The sequence below is a fragment of the Zeus faber genome (assembly GCF_960531495.2).
Source record: "Zeus faber genome assembly, chromosome: 8".
NCBI classification, from domain to species: domain Eukaryota; kingdom Metazoa; phylum Chordata; class Actinopteri; order Zeiformes; family Zeidae; genus Zeus; species Zeus faber.
The window spans coordinates 13,572,728-13,591,641 of record NC_137195.1 but is presented as its reverse complement, the minus strand read 5'-3'; the positions used below and the strand labels follow the sequence as shown (position 1 = coordinate 13,591,641).

The window sequence follows — 18,914 nt, the reverse complement described above, 5'->3', positions numbered from 1 at the left end:
ACGACCGCCTGGGGCTGCTGGGTGCACAGCCTGGCTGATGATTAGTTATAGCCGTCTTTCCCCCCAAAACATATCGGTCCGTAATAGCACAACAACTCGCTCAGCTAGTTGCTCGCTGTCCATTGAAAAAGCTTCCCGGCAGCTTGTTAGCCTAGCATTAGCTTGAGAAACACCATTTCTGCTAATTGCTCCGGATCGAATCAAGATTCCAAACATCTGTGCGCGGTGTGTGAGAACTGTACAACGCCCTCAATTATAACGTCGTTAACACATATATATCATTTTGATTGAGGGTTACTGCTTAAACATACCCATCGCCGCTCTCCATTCTGATTGTTTGGCTAGCGCTAGCGGCTAGTGATGCCGGGCTCGCGGACGATCCGTTCGCAGCGAACAGGTTACTCCGGCAAACGAGTGGGCCCGATTCAGCGAGTGGATCGTCGACTCACAAACGGATTATACTGTAATTACTGAGATGAAAGTAAATTGAAATGCAAAAAAAAAACACCAAATAAGGTGACTGTGACTGATAAAGATAGAATTTTTAGGGGAAAAACGAAATTATTTTCGTGAGTCGCAATCTGCGCTTCCCCGCCAATAGAAATATTCAAGATTTGTATTTGTCACATACATAATACATACTTTCATGCATATATGCAGTGAAATGTGTTCTCGAGAGTGTTGGGTGGAATCATTTTTCGGGGGATCCGCAATTCGCATCTTTCCGCCCCGAATAAATGTATTATTTACACATTTTCAACGTTTCCGTCGAGAACGCTCTCAGCACAAGCAGCTGATGCTCCGAGTACCGCTCCAATGCCGCTCGGTGGGAATCACGGCGCAGAGCCTCTCCATCCCTTTTGTTTTTGTTTTTGTTTTTTGTTTTGTTTGTTGTTGTTGTTGTTTTTTTTTCCTGGCAAGGAACCCGTTTCCCTGACAACAAACTGGTTAGAACCCCCGGGCGCCAACACATGGGAGAAGCGGACACGATCAAACGGAACACGGCGGTGGATGGTCGCAGCGCGGTCAAAACGAATGAATCGTTTCGCCGAGTGACGCGCCGCGAGCCGAATCCGAAAAAAAACGAGTCGAGCCGTTCACCGCGAGCCGGTCCCCGGGGGGGCGGGGCTTATAAGGAAGCCCCGCCCCCCGCCGCCCCCCGGGGGGCCCTAAAAAACGAAAAGAAGAATCGAGAAGATGAAGGTTTGCGGTTCCGATGCGCGTCGCGGATCACGTGTTTTCAAATGACTGTATTGCCTCGGGACGAAAGAAAACGGCTGCTTAAAACGCGTTTTGCATGGATAAGGCCGTTTGGAGATATTTATGTTGCGTAACTAAATCAAAATAGACGACGATGAAGAAGATGCGAAGAAAAAAAAAAGATCAAGATCTGCTTGCTGGAAATCCCACGTTGAGACGTCCGAGGTTATGAGGTGAAGTCCTGAAATAATCCCCTCGAACAGACCCGTCGAATATTGAGAGAAATGTTTACATCTGGAAGGAAAAATAGTGAACGCAAGCGCGACTGGAAGATCGCATCTTCCTCAAAGAGCGGTGGGTAGAGTTTAGCGGCACCTAGTGGTGAGGTTGCAGATCGCAACCGGCCGGTGGCTGAGACGGTGGCTGCGAAACTGGCAGAAAAGAAGGCGAGAGGCCCTCTCCAAGGCCAGTTTTGGTTTTTACTTCGTGTACGAACTCAAGCTCTTGTGGTGGAGCTGGACTTAAAAAGACGTGAGAACAAAAGACTTCAGAACCACCGGAGAACATGTCCCAGAACCACCGGAGAACATGTCCCAGAACCACCGGAGAACATGTCCCAGAACCACCGGAGAACATGTCCCAGAACCACAACACAATACTGTCAGCACGATACTCAGTAAAAACTCAATAACAACTCTGCGGTGAAAGCGGCACAAACTCCACAGTGAGACAGTGACCGTACCCGCATTTACTCAAAAAGTGACCAGGGCTTTTATTTGCCTCTTGCTACTCAAAATAAATACGTTTTGGTTTTTTTCCGAGACACAGGAACGGCTGCGACGCACAGTCAACTATTCTACATTACGCAATCTACTGTCCTGATCCAAGGCGAAACGTCGCTTGGTTTAAAATAGAGTTCTAGAGTTCTTAGTAGCGCTGGAGGAGAAATAACACACACACGCTGACTCAGATTCAGCCTTGTTTACTGGTTTTTATTTGAGGAGACATGGTATGTATATAACATGCTCCACATGTTGCGGCTCCGGGGGAAAAAAAAAAAAGCTTGTTGACCTTGGAAAAGGAGGAGGTTGAATGATCCAGAAAGGGAGGCTGAGGTCCGTCCCCTGCCATGACGCAACGGCATTTGGACCAATCTCAACAAGGGGAGCTCTCAGAGCGAGAAAAAGACGAAAGGCAGAGTTCACCTCCGGGGCTTGCGCAGAGAACACTGCGTCAATTTGTTCTTATCTTGTTCTGAACACGTCTTTTTGGTCAAAAACTCGGACTTCTTTTTAAGTTTACCTCAACATAAGCTGTCTCCAGGCAGCTCCACTGAATAAAGCTGAAAGGCCCTTTAAACCAGTCAAATCTCAACTTGTCTGATTGGGCCACTCGAGTACCCATCATAAGGCCTTCCCCCCAGTATGTATACTGGGTCACCACCTGTCATACTTCCTCTTTTTTTTCTTATTCATCTCTCCGCTGTTGGAAGCAAGCCCTCTTTTCAGAAATTAAAAAAGGAATATTAAGGAATTATTGTGCCGGCTGGGGACTTGAGGAAATGTGCGGGCTGCAGAGCGCACATGACCCGCAGGGATACTCACCGGCTGTTGGACCCGTTCTTCTGCATCGATTGCTCGAGTCTGCCACTGCTTCCAGTGGCAGACTCGAGCAGCAGCAGCAGACTCGAGGCCCACCATCGGGCCGACAACTCCGGTTCCCCCCCTAGTCGTCCGTGTACTGCTGAAAGGCCTACGAGCATCTTGGGGGAGGGCGGATAGGAGGAATTGTCTCTCCCGTCCTCGGGCCTTGTTTCACCTCTCTGGATCTCCCTCAGCATACGTGCCAGGTGGATCAGGAGGAGTCGGCCGCGCCCCAGGAGTTGCAGGATTTCCACGCTGCACAGTGGGGCTTCTGAGGTAGAGGAGGAGGGGAAGGAGAAGAGCCAGGTAAGGAGGCACATGGTGCTGCTCACAAACCATCCCAGGGGTCTTTTCAACAGGAGCTGCTGCACCTCCTGGAGCATGCTGTGCCGAAGCTGGGGATCCCGTGGGCAGAACCCGAGCCCGCTGCTACCTTCCTGCTGTGTGGGGCATATTTAACGGAGGCTGTGGATTGGCCTCACCGCCCGCGTCCCCCACCCGGTGCTAGAGTATTTCACCAAGGAGATAAGGTTGTCTTCTGGGGGCGCTCCTCAGAAGACGCGCTCCCCTAACCAGGCGTTCAGCCAGCGGTCGACCCTGGACACCGAGCCGGAGTTAGGATACCTGGCTACACCTCCCCTGGAGGAGTCGTTAACTGCCCCCCTGGGCCCCTTCCTCACTGCAAAAAGGCCTCAGATATCGTCCAAGGCATGTAGGCTGACGGCTAATCTGGCAGAGAAGTCCTACAAGGCCACGGGGCAGGCTGCAGCACTGCTCAATAACAATAAAATAATAATGTCTGCCTGCTGCAGGCCTACAAGGCCAGGCTCCTATGGGATCTGGAGGGGAAGGCCACCCCCATGACCTACATGGAACTGCACAAGACCACCTACTTCTGCCTCATGATGGCCAAGGGTGCAGTGCAGGACTCAGGGCATGTGATGGGGTTTTCGGTGGTGATGTAGCGCCACCTGTGGCTCAACCAAACTCAGATATCTGAGAAAGAAAAGACCAGGCTCCTGGATGCTCCAGTGAAGGTGTTGGGCCTGTTCGGACCCATTGTGGACTCTGTGACCCACAAGTTTGAGCAGCAGCAGAAGGAGTCGTGGCATTGAGGAGTTCATGCCCCGATGGACCCGGTCCCCGCGTCGGGAGCCCCGGCAGAGCCCCCGGCTCATCACGGGAGCAGTTGGGATCCAGATCGTCGAGGGCCCAGCGCTGACTGGATGAGGGGCTGGAACAGGAATCCGTTCCGCCATCCCCAGCAGACGCAGTCTTTGGCGGTGAGGGGCAGGAAAGTGTGGAGGACCTGAGCCGCTATGGAAAGGGGATTCATGCTGCCGGACCGTCAGCTCGAACCTCGAGTTTTAGCGCGAAAAAGATATTCTGCTGTACCAATTCCCATGCCAGCGAAAGCGGTGTGGTTCATGTAGACAGAATACACACACAATCTTTATTCCCCCTCCCTCCCTGCACTGTGTATTCCCAGTGTGTTTATCAAGGCCACTCGTCCAACCACTGTTGTTGAAGTCAGCACTGCTTCTGGCACATGTCTTGGCCGCAGTGGAAATTATCATTAATGTAGCCAAGATACGCAAAAAAAATACTATCAGCGGTTTTGTAGATTAGAGATTTAGATTGTTCTAGAGATAGATGACGTTTCGTGACACAAATCATAACCAACCGTTGTGCTTTATTGTGTACATAATAAACAAAGGCTGCATTTAAAACATTTTGAGGTGAATAATTAGACAAAAGTCAAATTATTCTAAAATGTGGAGTCCAAACCATGACCCCTTATCAGGAGTTGGGGGAAGAAAAAGAGTGGACATGAAACAGTAATATGATATGAACCCAGGAGGCCTCCTCTCCTATCACTGACAACCACAACATTAACACATAACTTATGGAAGTAGCGCTGCCTGTACGTTTGAGACTATTTAAGAAAAAACAAACAAACAATGAATCATGGGACAAACAAACAAACAGGCCTTTTCGATCAATTCTTCCGTTAAAAGATGAATGGCATTCAAATGACTTTTGTTTTATGTTAACATAAAAAACAACACTGGGAATGATTACTACAAAAGATAGAGTAGTTGTGGGTGTTCAACTAACAGTATTAGTGATAAGGAAAATCCTAAAAATCCTCTGCCGGTTCATTGTTTGGATTCCGTCGCTTTCCCGCTTTCCCGGATTCCCGTGCTTTCTTTCCTTCTCAGTGTGTATTTCTGTTTGGGGTCTTCTTCCATCACTCCTCCGTCTGCGCCTCCTGGTACGCGGTGACGGTGATGGCGCTGTAGGGGTCCAGCACCATCTGAGCACAGCGCACTATGGTCACCAGCAAGAAGAAGCACAGGAGGAAGAAGAAGAAAAGGGCAAAACCCAGGTCCACGTCCACGTCCAATCTGGTAACCGGAAGACTCGGGGGGTCCATGACGGAGATGGCCGACAACCTGGCGGAGAAAGGCCCACTTCTCGAGACTTGTGGTGCGTGAAATAGGTCGACTCAGAAAAGCTTTCGACAGCGTTTCCTGATGTATCCCTAACAATTTGCACTCCCCAATTTCTCAGGTCGATGATCAGGAAGAATCCATTCTGTCGACGCAATCTTAATGCGAGACTTTCCCAATTCAGCGGCCCATCATTGTTCTGTGCGTCTCTCCCTCAACATAGACATTCTCTCCTCCTTGGCCTGCTCTCAACCCCCAGAGCTACGATGGATTGGTCATCTCACACACACACACCCACCCTCATTTGGTACCTGCGTCCTCAATGAATAGTTAAAAAGGAGTTTGGTGACGAACAAGCCGTTTCAGAGATTAGGACACAAAGGCACGGCTCCGCTCTCTTTCGGAAGATTCGACACCTTTAGTGCGATCGACAAGCTCCCTGGTTTCCACAGTGCAGTAAAACCTGTCTACCTTTAAATCAGACACGCGGGTGCTCTTTAGAAAGGATACATTGAATATTCTTCAGTGAATTACCACAAACTAATATGTCCATCCTAATTCACCAATTTTTTTACTTCTATGTGAGCCCACACTTCCAAACGCAATTTTGAAGACTTGCCGCTATGTTTGTTCCTTTCCAAGTCCAACCATATATCATCAAATTGAAGGTAAGTCAAATAAATATGCAGAGTAAAAAAGGAGCGTGTGAGGTAGAGAAAGAGGATATGACGCCTTGGCGGCAATCCACTTGAGAGGGGTTGGAAACTGATCCTACCCAAAAAGATGCAGATTGGTTGTATTTCGATGCCTCTACAGAAACAGACAAGTTGAAAGTAAAGTGACCCCATGCAAATATAAGCAGATCTAAGTAAACAGCGTTGTCTACCAACTACAAATGCCAAACTGTGCTGAAAATTATTTTCTGGAATGAAGGAAAACAAAATTTTAATTGCAATACGAGGACTCTCAATTGCAACCCAAACTGAGTGCAGCCATGAAATGTTAAACCTAGCTTAGGCCCATTACCAGCTTTCATTGCACCGGTTTTGCCCTCGGGCGAGTAAAAGATAGGAAGGAAGGAAAGAGAAGCCAGAGGAAATGAACCCTGACATAGCAGCAGGTTGATTCTCCAGTAAAAACAAACAAATTAAAAAGAAAGTGAAAGAAACAGATATATGCTAATCAAAGCAAAGTCAGCTTTTGTTTCCTTTCTAGTTATGGACATAAAGCTGTGGTAAGAAATAAATACGGGTGAACTGATGTCACTAAAAACAGATATGACTCTTGCATAATCACTTGAGTGCACTGCAGCTTTAGAGGCTGGGAAGCTTTACCTGACCATCTTGGAATCAACAGCACTTGTTGCTTTCACATCAAGGATTGAAATCCTTATGCGCACAACAGTACCTCACACAAAAATATATGACATGACAATATGACAATATAACAATTTAATTAAAAAATATCTTTTTGTTTACCATTTCATATACATAAACAGTATATTTATATAATTGTGTTTTTATGTGTGATATAAACTGCAGTTCACATCATTGTTAAAACCTGGATACAAAGAACGATAAGAAGTTGAAAACAATAACAAGACAGTCACCAAAGCACCACCCTTTTCCAAATTAAAATAATAAAAACTATAGACAGGGGTTTACATACAATTTACACATTATCATCATGGGAGAGTGCGAGTGTTTTCAAACGAACATTGTATTAATAGGATCAAATCAAAACAATTATACTAGCTAAAAGATGTTTTGAGTCTTGAAAAAACTTGTGTTTTATCTGATGTGACTAACATTCATTCCATATAACAAACATTAAAAATGTTTTGTGTTTTTTGGGCAATATTTCAGCCAAAGTCCTTGTTTGTATCTCAAAAATGAGGATTAGAAGCTGGGAAAAAGATCTTACGCAAATGATCCTTCTTGAAGGGCATGACATCATTACAGTTTCACTTTCATCCTAAATACAACCCTGATTAAACCATTTTAAAAATATAACCAACAAAAAAAACAACCATGGACAGGTCAAAAGACCAAAAGCCTGAAATATCAAAAAATTGTTTAACATGGCAAATCAAACATTACTATCATGTCTAGTAAAAATAGAAAATAATGGCTTTAGAAGTACATCATTCCTGCTTGTTAATTATTGCTGTATATTTTCATTGTTGTTTTTCAGATTATTTTTACAAAAAGGACAAACAAACTTGCCGCTCGGAGGACAAAAAGATCTGCGTGTGGTTCAGCATGAGAAGAACGAGTGATCCAAGTAACCCAGGTCAATAGAGCAAAGAGGAAGTCAAGTAAGTCAGAAACCCGATGATTGTGCGCTAGTTAATGTCACGGTACGCTTCCACTTTAAATACGTACATGGCAAATTAATTCTGTGTATATACAACGTACACATTTTCGACAGGGTCACTCAAGACATTTGTGTTTCTATGCTTCGTCTCTCTGTAAAATATTCAGTGAACGCAAACGCAACGTATTCCAAGGAGGATGGAGAAATATGGGTGTTTACCTAGAGGGGAAAAAAACAAACACAAAACAAAATACGAAGAAAGTGTCACTCAGAATAAAACTGCACAAAACTGGAGGCGCATCCTCAAAGCAACCGTGTGAGTGCCGACATGCATGAACATGCATCTAAAACAGTGAGTGAGGCAAGTACCAACGGAGGTGGTTTGCGTGCAAAATAGTAGAATGAGAAAAATAAAAAGGAAAAGAAAAAAATAAAAAGGTCACCAAAGCTGTTTATCCCCATAATTTCCTGAGAGTTTTACATTATTGATTAGAGTGAATCATCTATATGCTACAGGGATTACAATAAAGTACAGCTCTTTATCGATGCCTGAGAAAAAAAAGCAAAAGTCTGAATTCCTTAAGCGGAAGGCATTTTTGTGTTTGTTTCCGACTCGAGATGATAAAGGGTCGTAGACTGTTGTGTTGCAGTTCATGGATATTGTACTACTTGTGCGATTGTGCGTTGGCTGTTCATAGATCACATATCTACATCATAGGTTGTTAGCTTTGGGCAGCGCTAGCAAAATAATCCTCACAACGGCAAGCAGATCTCTGTATATTCTCCTCAGTAGCAATTCTTAGATTCCCTCCCCTACTTGTCTGCAGTCCAGTCTTACCCCTCCATCTTTTAACTGCAGGAGTGCAATCGAGGAACCTCCCTTGGGACAATAAAGGCAGAAGAATGCTACTTAAAGGGAACGTAATGGCATGAAAAAAAAAAAAAAAAAAAAAAAAAAAGAGAGCACGAGGGGCCAAATGTGGAACATAGTGTGGAAGAGAAAGAGACTGAGCGTAGAGGTCCTGGCCGGGTCACTCGTTAAACGAAGGGTACATGGGGATCTCAAAATCTTCATTGAAGCTGGGAGGCTGGTCCAACATGGAGAGCACGTCCTTGAAATGGGGGGAGAAACGGAGAGTTACTACATAGACAGAGGGGAGCGAGGAGGAGGAGGAGGAGGCACTCCGGCCGAAATGACTCACGGGGAACATCTCCTGCTGGTTTCCCTGAGCGTGCGGGTGCTGCTCTGCATTGCTCTGCGAGTGCTGCTGTCCCTGCCACTGGGGCCACACTGCCTCTGCTGCTCTGGAGGGGAATTGCGCAGTGGACTGCGAGCCGTCTGGGGAAGAGGGCAGTGCGGTGAGGACAATGGACCAAGTACAACAAATAAATAAATAAAACCTCCCAGAACCTACACCCAACCTACCATAACCATTGGTGTTGAGGCTGGCACGTGCGTTGATGGCCGAGTAGTTGGCTCCGTTAGAAGGTGCGGGAGCAGCACCTGTTGGCATCTGTTGGCATGACCCACCTCCAAATCCCCCCATGGCAGAAAATGGAGGAGACAACGTCTTTGCGGCCTGGGGCGCCACCTGCTGGTGAGAAATTATCAACTTCAGATTCTCAAGCATTTTGTTTTTGGTATAAAATTTTTGTTTTTGCTTGCCTTATATATGTAATTAATCAATTGGATTTTAATTAATCATCTAAATAAATCCTAAGGCTGCTCCTATTTTGCGCTCACCTGGTTGTTAAAGGGTGGTCTGGCTGCCGTACCAGGCCCAGATCCAGGCCAACCTGCAGCCGACCCTCCTTGAAGGGGGCTGACGGTGCTAGAAGGGGTGGTCGACAGAGGTGCGCCATTTTGACGGGACATTTGCGCCAACATTTGCCCCGCCGAGTGGCCTTGTTGCCCCATCTGAGTGGTCATACTAACCGGCCTGGGGACAATTGGCAAAGCAAGAAAACGACAATGTAAGAAAAAGGAGAGGCATGTTCTGGGTGCAGTTCTGTACGCGTCACTTAAATCCAAAGCAAGACACACGCCATGACCTACGATTATACACCCGCCTTTAAACATGAAGATCAAACTAACAGGATGTCTACCTGTATGCGTCGTTTGAGTGGGCAGGGGGGTAGTTGTTGGCTGGAGGGTAGATCTGAGTGGTGGGGGTGGAGGTGGAGGGCAGGCTCTTGGTGTGATCCGGACCGGGGTAAAGGGAGGGGTAGAGCTCCTGTTTTTCCAAGCCCTTTCTGAGGTCCGGCACAGCTGCTGTCACAGCCTGCACTGGCATCTGCGGCACACATGGCCCGGTCAAATTCCAAACATTCACATTCCCAAATATTGGTGATTTCACAGATCAGTTTACAATAGGGGGGAGTCATAACACATTTCTAAATATTAGTTGAGATGCGTGTGTTGTAGTAGACAAGTTGGAACTTGGGACTCTAGTTAGAATTACTCAACGTAGACTTCACTATCTGCACCTTTCAACTTAATTATATGAGAACGATAAATACAACTTGGGAGCGGACGTGGACCCAGTGACTCGGACTGAAGAACTGGAGACTTGACACTTGCCTTGGACTTGTGTGTGACTACAACACTGCAGGGAAGCAGCCCTGGTTCCAGTGACAATAGAGGGAGGTTGTGAGGAGCTTGGGCCTATTTTGCTTGGCAGGAAGTTACATCCTGCTATTGTGATCCATAAAAAGGCCATAATCATCTAACAAATAAAAGAAAGGGCACTGAATATATTCTATTCTGGTGGAAAAAAAGAGATTTCAGATGTAGGGTCCCAACCTGTGGAAGGGCGATCGGTGCAGCCTCATAGAGTCCATCTCTTCCTCCACCCCCTTCCAGCTCGTTCTGCTGCTGCTGCAACTGCCTACATGGGCGAAAGGCGGACAGAAGGGAAAGTGGGACAGAAAGGGGGGAGAGGGACGAGAGGAGCTAAAGTTAGCACAGTCTGGCCAGCCTCATGGCCTTTTGTATGTCCTCCACCGCTGAGCCAGAAATCCCAAACACCTGCTGACAAAACAAACCTTCGCACCTGACCCACCACCAGTCACCATGGAAACAGTCTGCTGAAACACATACTAGTCACGCATGCTACACCAGCTGTGTTAATATTACCTCTCTTTTGCCACGAGTCATTCGATTAAATATACGACATGCTTCTAAATAGGAAACACTACTAGTGGTCAGACTCTACAGGGAGATGCAGAAGGACAATAACAACAACCCAGCGAGGTGGAAATGAAAAAAAAGGTTTAAATAAAGTGGCAGCAGAAGTCCTCCGTGAAGAGAGAGCCCCCGCTCTCCGACGCAGGGGGGAGGATGTGCGGGTCCAGTCTGGTCTCACCTGGTGACAACCTCCACCGGGCTGAGAACCACTGCAGGGCCGTTTGGGCTGCTCTGACCCAGGGAGGGGGGCAACGAGCCCCCCGGGGATGAGAGTGGGGTGAGGGGGTCCTGAGTGGAGGTTCTACTGCCCGCAAACATGAGCGGATGCAGAGGAGAGTGCAGTGAGAGATTGATCAGACCGACTTTTAAAAAGGCCTGGGGTGAGGGTCTGGAGCAACTGAGAGGTAATTAAACAGTATGCAGACAATATCCTTCACGATGCAAAAATCGGATTTCAAGACCATCATCAATACCGTGAATCATGTTTTTTTTTTTTGTGCAATAGTTGCCCAAGAAATTATTATTACGAAATGTGGAGCCTTATTCTATCTTAACACATAAATGACTCACTTGACATTGGCATTGGTACAAATAATGTATTCAATCTCTTCTGAGAAGGGGTTCTGGAAGGTGAAGGAGCTGGTTCTCATCCAGATCCACTCTCTGGACTTAGAGCGAAACCGAAACATCACCGACAGAACTTGGCCCTTCAGCTTCACCACCTGTTAACACAAGTAGCACTTAGGAGGGCATCAATAATACTTTTTCCAATTTATTTTATAGAGCCCTAAAACCTTCGCTGTTTAACGTAAAACAACTGGCTATCATACTTTAAAACAGTCATTTAGATCTCAAAATTTAAGTAGTAAGTATCTGCACAGAGAACATGAAGGGATGACTATGTTTCATAACGTTTTGGCTGAGTAAATCGTTTGACCATACTAGCCATAGTGCAGGCTGCTCTGATGGCACCTGTGCCGCAAGATCCAGTTAGCCATTCTGATTGCTACTGGGATCATTAGAACACAATCATTGAAGTAAAAATAATTTATACATTACCGACATCCAACACACATTCAAGTCAGTTTTCCATTATATCTGACATGACTCAGCTTCTTATGTGTTTGACACTAGAATCGGTATCCAACCCACACACCTCACACCACATCACACCCCTACCTGCTGGAAGCTGTCTCGCAGCAAGCCCTGGTCTTCAGGGTGTGCCAGATCAAGAATGTTCTTTCCAAGCAACTCCTGTTTCAACAACATTACACAAACTTTTAGCCCACAGTTGACTAAAACACTGTAGCCAAGGAACCAAGCTGTTTAAGCACTGCTGCTGTTTGGCAGCCCGAGGCTTTGAGACCCACCTGGGGATCGTAGCCCACGGTGGCCATGCAGCGGTGGTCTACAAAGGTGAAGGTACCCTGGCAGTTATGGCGTGAAATGAACTCTGCTGGAACACTGATGCTATTCATATCCGAGTCACCAGGACAACAAGTCACCTACAAATAATAATAAAAATAAAAACATACTTCCATTTCAGTGTTAAGGAAACAGGCTTGTTATATCAAGGGCAGATGGAGCCATACCCTCATTGAGAACTACAAACTGCACCCACATACCTGCAGTCTTCCAATGGCAACTAGACAGTAGCGACTCCCCTGAGTGTTGTCTGTTTCGTCATCTGTAAGAGACACTCCTAACACACAGTTCACAGCCAAGTTTACCTTGTGTCATATTGCATAATGTAACAACAAATCATATCTTCTTCATCCCCTGACCTAATTAGGTTACCTGCAGGAGGCCACGACTTGATGAATCCAGTACAGTGGACCACTACATAGTGGGGTTCCCCTTCCTTGGCTGGACCCAAGCCATTCCTGAATTGTTAGATTACTTATAATGAGTGCAGTCATTACTTTGTCATCATGTGAATCTGGCTACAGGTAAGGTGCTTCTCTTCCCCAGAGTACTTGCTCATAACATGACCTCCTCAAGAACATGCCTCTGCTTAATCAAACAAAAAAATAACAGCTGCATTTGGCTCACCTGTTTCTACTCCGCAGGATGTTGAGTCTGTTCATGGACGTAGGTTCCACTGTACATGAGCCACACCTGCACACACAAACAAAGCTGAGTAAATCACAATCGAGACAGCTAAGCACTATTGTGCAAATTATTGTGTTCATGCACTTAAAAATGTAACGACACCGAAAAACAGGCAATGAATGAATCAATTAGTGGAAAATAATAAGAAGAATAAACAAAGTATTTGTATCGGTCCCATGTATCAGCAATACCTAGTACTATTAATCTGTGCAAAAAATGGAATGGAAATGGAATTTGCACATCCCTTATCTTTACAAACATCATCATTAGAAGTAATAGATGGTTAGAGTAACACCTCATCCTGCAGATGAAGGACCGCCTAGCTCCCATACTCATTCGGACTGATGACTGTTGGCTTTCCTTCTTTACGGTTCCTGTCTTGAGGTCCAACATCCTCCCTTCACAGAACAAATGACAGTCACACAAAACACATTTACTCAGGCCCACGTGGAATGTTTCTTATTGGCCTTTTGTGAAAAGGTTGTCAGGCTTCATCCGCGTTGTCATGACATTATATGTTTACTTATCTTAGTCTCTCTGCCTGCGATAATTAATAACTATGACATCAAATGAATCAAGCCTTGTCTTGAGTTATACATTACATCATTTAGCACACAGTATACTTTTTTTCCCCCCAGAGATTAACAATAAGAACATTTGTCATTAGCGGCCGGCATATCAAAGACATCGGCAGCAAAGACTTAAAAAGTAGCATTAGTCTAGTTTTATGGGGGGAGAGGCTGAAGGTTCCTAAGAGATTGAGTGCTAAGTGTCGGTGTGGTCCATGTGTAACCCAAAGACATATGTTCAGTCTCTCTCGAAATGTGGACAGCATTGTGGTCGTTCTAACAATACGGAGTAGCTTGTTCCATCATTGCAGTGACAGGGGTGAGAAGCTCTCATAGTTCAAAGCTTGTGTGTATGAGTTTATTAAAAAAAAAAAAAAATTACACACACACACACACACACACACACACACACACACACACACACACCTCTTATAAGTCAGTATTATTATAGAAGAGACATAGTCGATCACTCAGTCGATTTTAAATGGAGAGACCTGCAACAATAGATATGGCCGCACCAATAGCTTAAGATCCGACCTGTGTTGTTGTTCTCTGACGTGGAGAGCTGCTCCCTGAGCTTTTCTGTGTCGTCAGGGTGGAGCTGGTCGTAGAGGGAGGAGCCAAACCAATCAGATTGGGATTGGTTGAGGACAGGTGTCAGGGAGTCAGACACATAAACGATTCGGCCACTCTCACAGGACACCACAAACAGGAAGCCGTCCGCTGCCTCCAGAATCAGATGCTTCAGTTCCTTCAGACAGAGAAGGCATTGAGGACAAGAATTCAACGATGGGGTACTTGAACACACAAAGGCGTCTCTCAACTAGCACTCAGTCGATTTTAAATGGAGACCTGCAACAATAAATATGGCCGCACCAATAGCTTAAGATCGCGTCAGAAAAACTGGCCGGTCACCACACCCTTCTGTTCATATCATAAAGAAAACACACAAATTAAAATTTCCTGTTCACGCTCATCTTCCATGTTATGTCATTCTTGAGTGGAGTGCTGTATGGTACATTCAATTCAAAACTGCTTCTCTTATGACAACAGTGTCCATTAGAACAAAAAACAAAGCACTGTGTTAGCAATTCATTAGTTCTTCTAAATACAATGCTGTATTGTCATATGTACAGAACTTCAGATATGGCCGACGACTTGGTAGCTACAAACTAACAGTTCGAGAACCAAGATGGCGCTTGAGTGAACAGACTTCTCTTCAAGTGACTTGTTTTAGTACCTGGTCAGTCAGGAAGGATGGTTTGTAAGTCCCGTCTGCGTTAGTGTTACCACTCCCCCTCAGAGACTTCATATGGGACACGGCCATTCGCAGAATGGTGAGCTTGTCTGGTTTCCGTGCCAGTGCACTACAGGTAGGAACCATGTCTGACAGTTCTGTGATATAAGCGGTCATCTTGTTTCTTCTCCGCCGCTCAATCTCGCTGTGGTTCTCCCTGGAGCGAGGGAACGAGGCAGATGTGGCAAGGAGAGGAGGGACAGAGATGGGGAAACAAGACGGGCAGGTGGACAACATGGAGTAGAGTTAAGAGTTAATGTTGCAATGTAATGCAATGTAATGCAATATGCAAATTGGGAGGAGGTGGGATTGAGATCGAGTGAGAGAAATAACGCACAAAACCATAATATATAATCAATGAGCTTTCAAAATAATAGTGGCAAAGCAAGAAAGCTTGATTTTTCCAAAGCCAGTCTGAGTGATAGAGAGGAAATGCGGTATGAAAAATAATCTTCAGCTTTCCTAAGAGTAGGAGAGAGAGAAATAGAGAGGGGGAGAGAGAGGAGTGTTGCTCGAGAGGAAGAGATAACCAAAAGTAAAAATGTATATTTGCTGTAAAGGAACAACGCTGTAGATAAACCTAGGTTTTGACATTAAGGTTTGATGAGGGTGCATTGCACTGCTGCCTCACAGCAAGAAGGTCCTGGGTTCGATTCTCGCCTGGGGCGCGGTTGGCACCGTGCTCCGGCGGGTTATCTCACAAATAGGAGACTTTCTGGGTGGAGTTTGCATGTTCTCCCTGTGCTCACATGGGGTTTCCTCCACCTAACGTCAGTAAGGACCCCCCCCAAAAAAACATGCACACATCATCGTCCGACCAGCGATGGACACTCATCGCCAGGTCCCCGGGGGCCTCCACGAATGCTGCCCACTACTCCTGGCTGTGCCCCCGGAGGAAGGACAAGCCAAGGATGGGTTAAATGCAGAGGCCTCATTTCACCGGCCACCATCCAAAGCATGTGCGTGTGTGTGTGTGTGTGTGGGTGTGATGTATTGTGGTGTGGTGTGTGACGATTAAAGATTTTTCTTCTTATTCTTATTCAACCTTAAAGCTGCTAGAAACTTTCCTTTTGGTTCGGATCTGGGTATGGCTTAAAGGTTCCAGGACTTTGAATATCGGAAGTCTACTTCAGTGTTTTTCGACCACTGTGAGAGCTCCCCAGGTGGGCCGTGAACGTTTTTCAAGTTACACTTAAAAAAAAAAAAATGGATATAAGCCTTTGTGTGAGATGGAAAAAAAAAAAAAAAAAAAGCAAGGCTGTAATAATTCATCGTTCCATCCAGAAAAGCAGCTCTTTGTTCTTCAGAACAAGCTTCGCTCTGAAACTGAGAACCATAAGCAGTGATGAAAGGTTGAACTATTTTTTGAGTTGGTTCTTGATGAGTCATTTGATTTTCCTACTTCTGGCGAGCGAGGGAGGACTTTCATTGAGTAATCAATTAGAGCAAGAAAAAGATAACCAGCCTGTACAAGGCAGTAAAACAGGAAAAAAATAAAATAAACATTAGGACTATCTATATTTTTGTGCTTTCAAAAGAAGGTTCAAGAGCCAGACAAGACAGTATTGGTTTAAACAGAAGCAAAAGAGGCAGCCTTCCAGAATAGTACAGGCCATACCTGGCAAGTTTTTCCATCCAGAAACCTGGAAATAAAACCAACCCTCTAAAAAACAGGGCCAAAAGAACACTAGCAAAGTTAAAAGGGGAAGTGTGTTAGAAAGAAAAGAGTAAATAGGGGAACAACAGCAAGGATATACGTGCCTCCACATTAAAGCACCTCCCTACAAGAACACACACATCACATTTCCATCTTGTAAATTGTCCTACCTGGCAAATCGCTCCTTGTCATTGGAACCCCCCGATTCGTCATCACATCTGTGAGAAAACAGGAGTGATATGCCGACAATGTAACGACAGCTTTTCGCCAAACAAACCAACACGCCAATTATGTAAGGACAATAACCTACGTACCTGAAGAGCTTGCTTCCTTCATCGTCATCAAAATCTGGCCTGGGAGAACGAGGACAAAACCTATTACTTGTAGCCTCGTACGAACATCAACAAATCTATTCGAAAATATACCACGGGACGGTATTCAAGTACACACAGAGGTGCTGATCCGATCGCTCAAGTGATGGACAGTTATGGAACAAGACACAGACACCTTGGATGTGAACAACACCGATGTGGAAAAGTAGAAAAGTATATGGGGACGATATTGGACAAAATCAACTATTGGATAATATGACCACCCCCAAACAAACAGAAACCCATTATTGCAAACATAGTATTCATCACGTAGAAAATATCCGAACTATATTGATATCTATACTCAGTCAACACTTGCGTCCGTATTCTGAGTTCAGACTACGTGATTCGGGGCCGATTTTCCACTCGCCGATCAAAGCCCCAGATCGGAGGAAAATCATGGCACGCCACCGTGAACGATCGGCGTGCCGTGTGAACTGCTCACGAGAATGTTTATATCTGGTCGTGTCGGGATTGAGTCGGGAGTGACGCAACGAGCTACAGCCGGTGAGAGCAGACACGGGGTGACGGGGGGCAGGGTGTCCTGGTGAAAGATCTTGTAATGTGTGACCCCCTGTCACCGATCAGTCATGTAGTGCGCAAACCACAAGACTGAAAGACGCCCGATCACAAGACAGAAGGTTGTGTAGTGTGAACAGTTCGGCGACCTGATGACTTTGAAGGTCATGCAGTGTGCCCACGGCATTAGCTGCCACATAGCACAAGTCATAACATTTTTTTGTCTTGTATCTGGTGAATAGAGCACATTTTGTATGTTTTCTTAGGCTGTTAGCAATATTCCTCCGCCCGCACTACAATCCACCAAGTCTTCCAGCAATTCCTCGTACATGAAACAGTTCTTGGATTCTGAAATACTCACGCAGCTCGCCGCTTGTTGGTCCCTTTAGGTACAACGGCTCCACCAGTTGCTTGGGCCTCACTGGCCCCCAAACCCAGATTTTGATTCGATAAATCTATTGAGAAAAGAGAAACAAGTACCTAATTAAAAAATGCATAGGAGGTGATGCTTCGGCGTTTTAATCAGTTGAGAACAAACACTTAGTATTGATGCCCCAATCAAGAATCGTTTTCCCAGCACAGTCCATTGGATGAGCTGTTGAGACTATGAAACTCTGGATTACATAATGACACATCTATTGCAACATATAAAGAGCGTTGTCAGACACCCAGGTCAGTAAAGGCCTGACTGACAGACTGATAGATAGATAGATAGCTACTTTATTAATCTCCGGAGGGAAATGTCAATAGCTCACATCAAAACAAACAGGCAATCAAACTACGGTGACGAAAATAAAAACAGAAAAGAAATAGCCCTATACAAACGTCAAAAAAATAAAATAAAGTTTGAAACGAGACAATTGGCAAAACACAATCAACCTAAACATAAACAACAAACCTCTGTGTCAACAATTCGAAATGTGTATGCGTTGACATTCTTTACGTAAGTAAGCAGAGTTTGCTTCCAATAACTGCTTTGTCTACACGGGTTCAAGCGGTGACCACCCAAACACGACGACGAATACGATGAAATAATGAACTGTACAGCAAGTCGCTAATATGTCCAATGTTCCGGTAATATTATCCCAGCACAAGCAGCAGCCAGAGTGTCAACTGTATTCAGGCGGACACAGCTATTACTGGCCACTAGAGCTTAGCTTGGAAGCAAACTCACGTTAGCTGTTGCTGTCACGCCATCGGTAAAGTGTGAGGTTTGGGCACACTCGATGCGCATTCAGCACTTTGACAGTCGCACGGAAATGTTTCATTTGATCCCAATTGAGCAGCACTTTACCTGAGTTCGGAGAGGACATTTCCGCACCGAATAACATCAACAAACAAAAACAAGTTGAGCTGCGGAGAAAACCTTCCAGCCACCGCGCTAGCTCGACGCTAACCAGTTAGCAACCAGCTCCCTCACGCCCCGTGCCTCTCACGCCGAACAGTCCAACTCCGACGCCATGCCGCGTTCGCACCGGCAGCCCCCCTCGGCTGCAAAGAAAAACGACGGGGAGAGACGAACTCTATCCGTTTCCACAGCCGCTTTCCCTGCTTTCAGCCCAGTTTAAACCCCCGACAAGGTTCAAGATG

At 45.6% G+C, this 18,914-nt stretch overlaps 1 protein-coding gene across 2 annotated transcripts; it reads right to left on the bottom strand.

The window, feature by feature from the left end:
• Positions 1–6,732: 6,732 nt before the first annotated feature.
• On the bottom strand, positions 6,733–18,895 carry arnt (aryl hydrocarbon receptor nuclear translocator). 2 transcript variants are annotated; one of them, XM_080005292.1, is made up of 19 exons: positions 18,619–18,895; positions 17,686–17,779; positions 16,749–16,787; positions 16,605–16,652; positions 14,721–14,934; positions 14,018–14,231; positions 13,207–13,309; positions 12,852–12,917; positions 12,597–12,682; positions 12,425–12,501; positions 12,170–12,304; positions 11,979–12,053; positions 11,370–11,521; positions 10,416–10,500; positions 9,719–9,906; positions 9,357–9,552; positions 9,039–9,207; positions 8,815–8,951; positions 6,733–8,724 (listed from the first exon to the last, which is right to left on the bottom strand). In XM_080005292.1, exons 1-19 carry the CDS (start codon positions 18,653–18,655, stop codon positions 8,644–8,646), a joined length of 2,196 nt encoding a protein of 731 aa, XP_079861418.1. In that variant the 5' UTR covers positions 18,656–18,895; the 3' UTR covers positions 6,733–8,643. The 2 variants fall into 2 exon arrangements, with proteins under 2 accessions (XP_079861418.1, XP_079861419.1); XM_080005293.1 differs by having other exon boundaries at positions 9,039–9,204.
• Positions 18,896–18,914: the final 19 nt, after the last annotated feature.

Coding starts and splice junctions, on each gene's coding strand:
- arnt (XM_080005292.1), bottom strand. CDS start 18,655: ATGTTATTCGGTGCGGAAATGTCCTCTCCGAACTCAG. Junction 12,305..12,424: donor TTGCCATTGGAAGACTGCAG/GTATGTGGGTGC, acceptor TATTATTTGTAG/GTGACTTGTTGTCCTGGTGA. Junction 10,501..11,369: donor TGTACCAATGCCAATGTCAA/GTGAGTCATTTA, acceptor TCGCCCATGTAG/GCAGTTGCAGCAGCAGCAGA.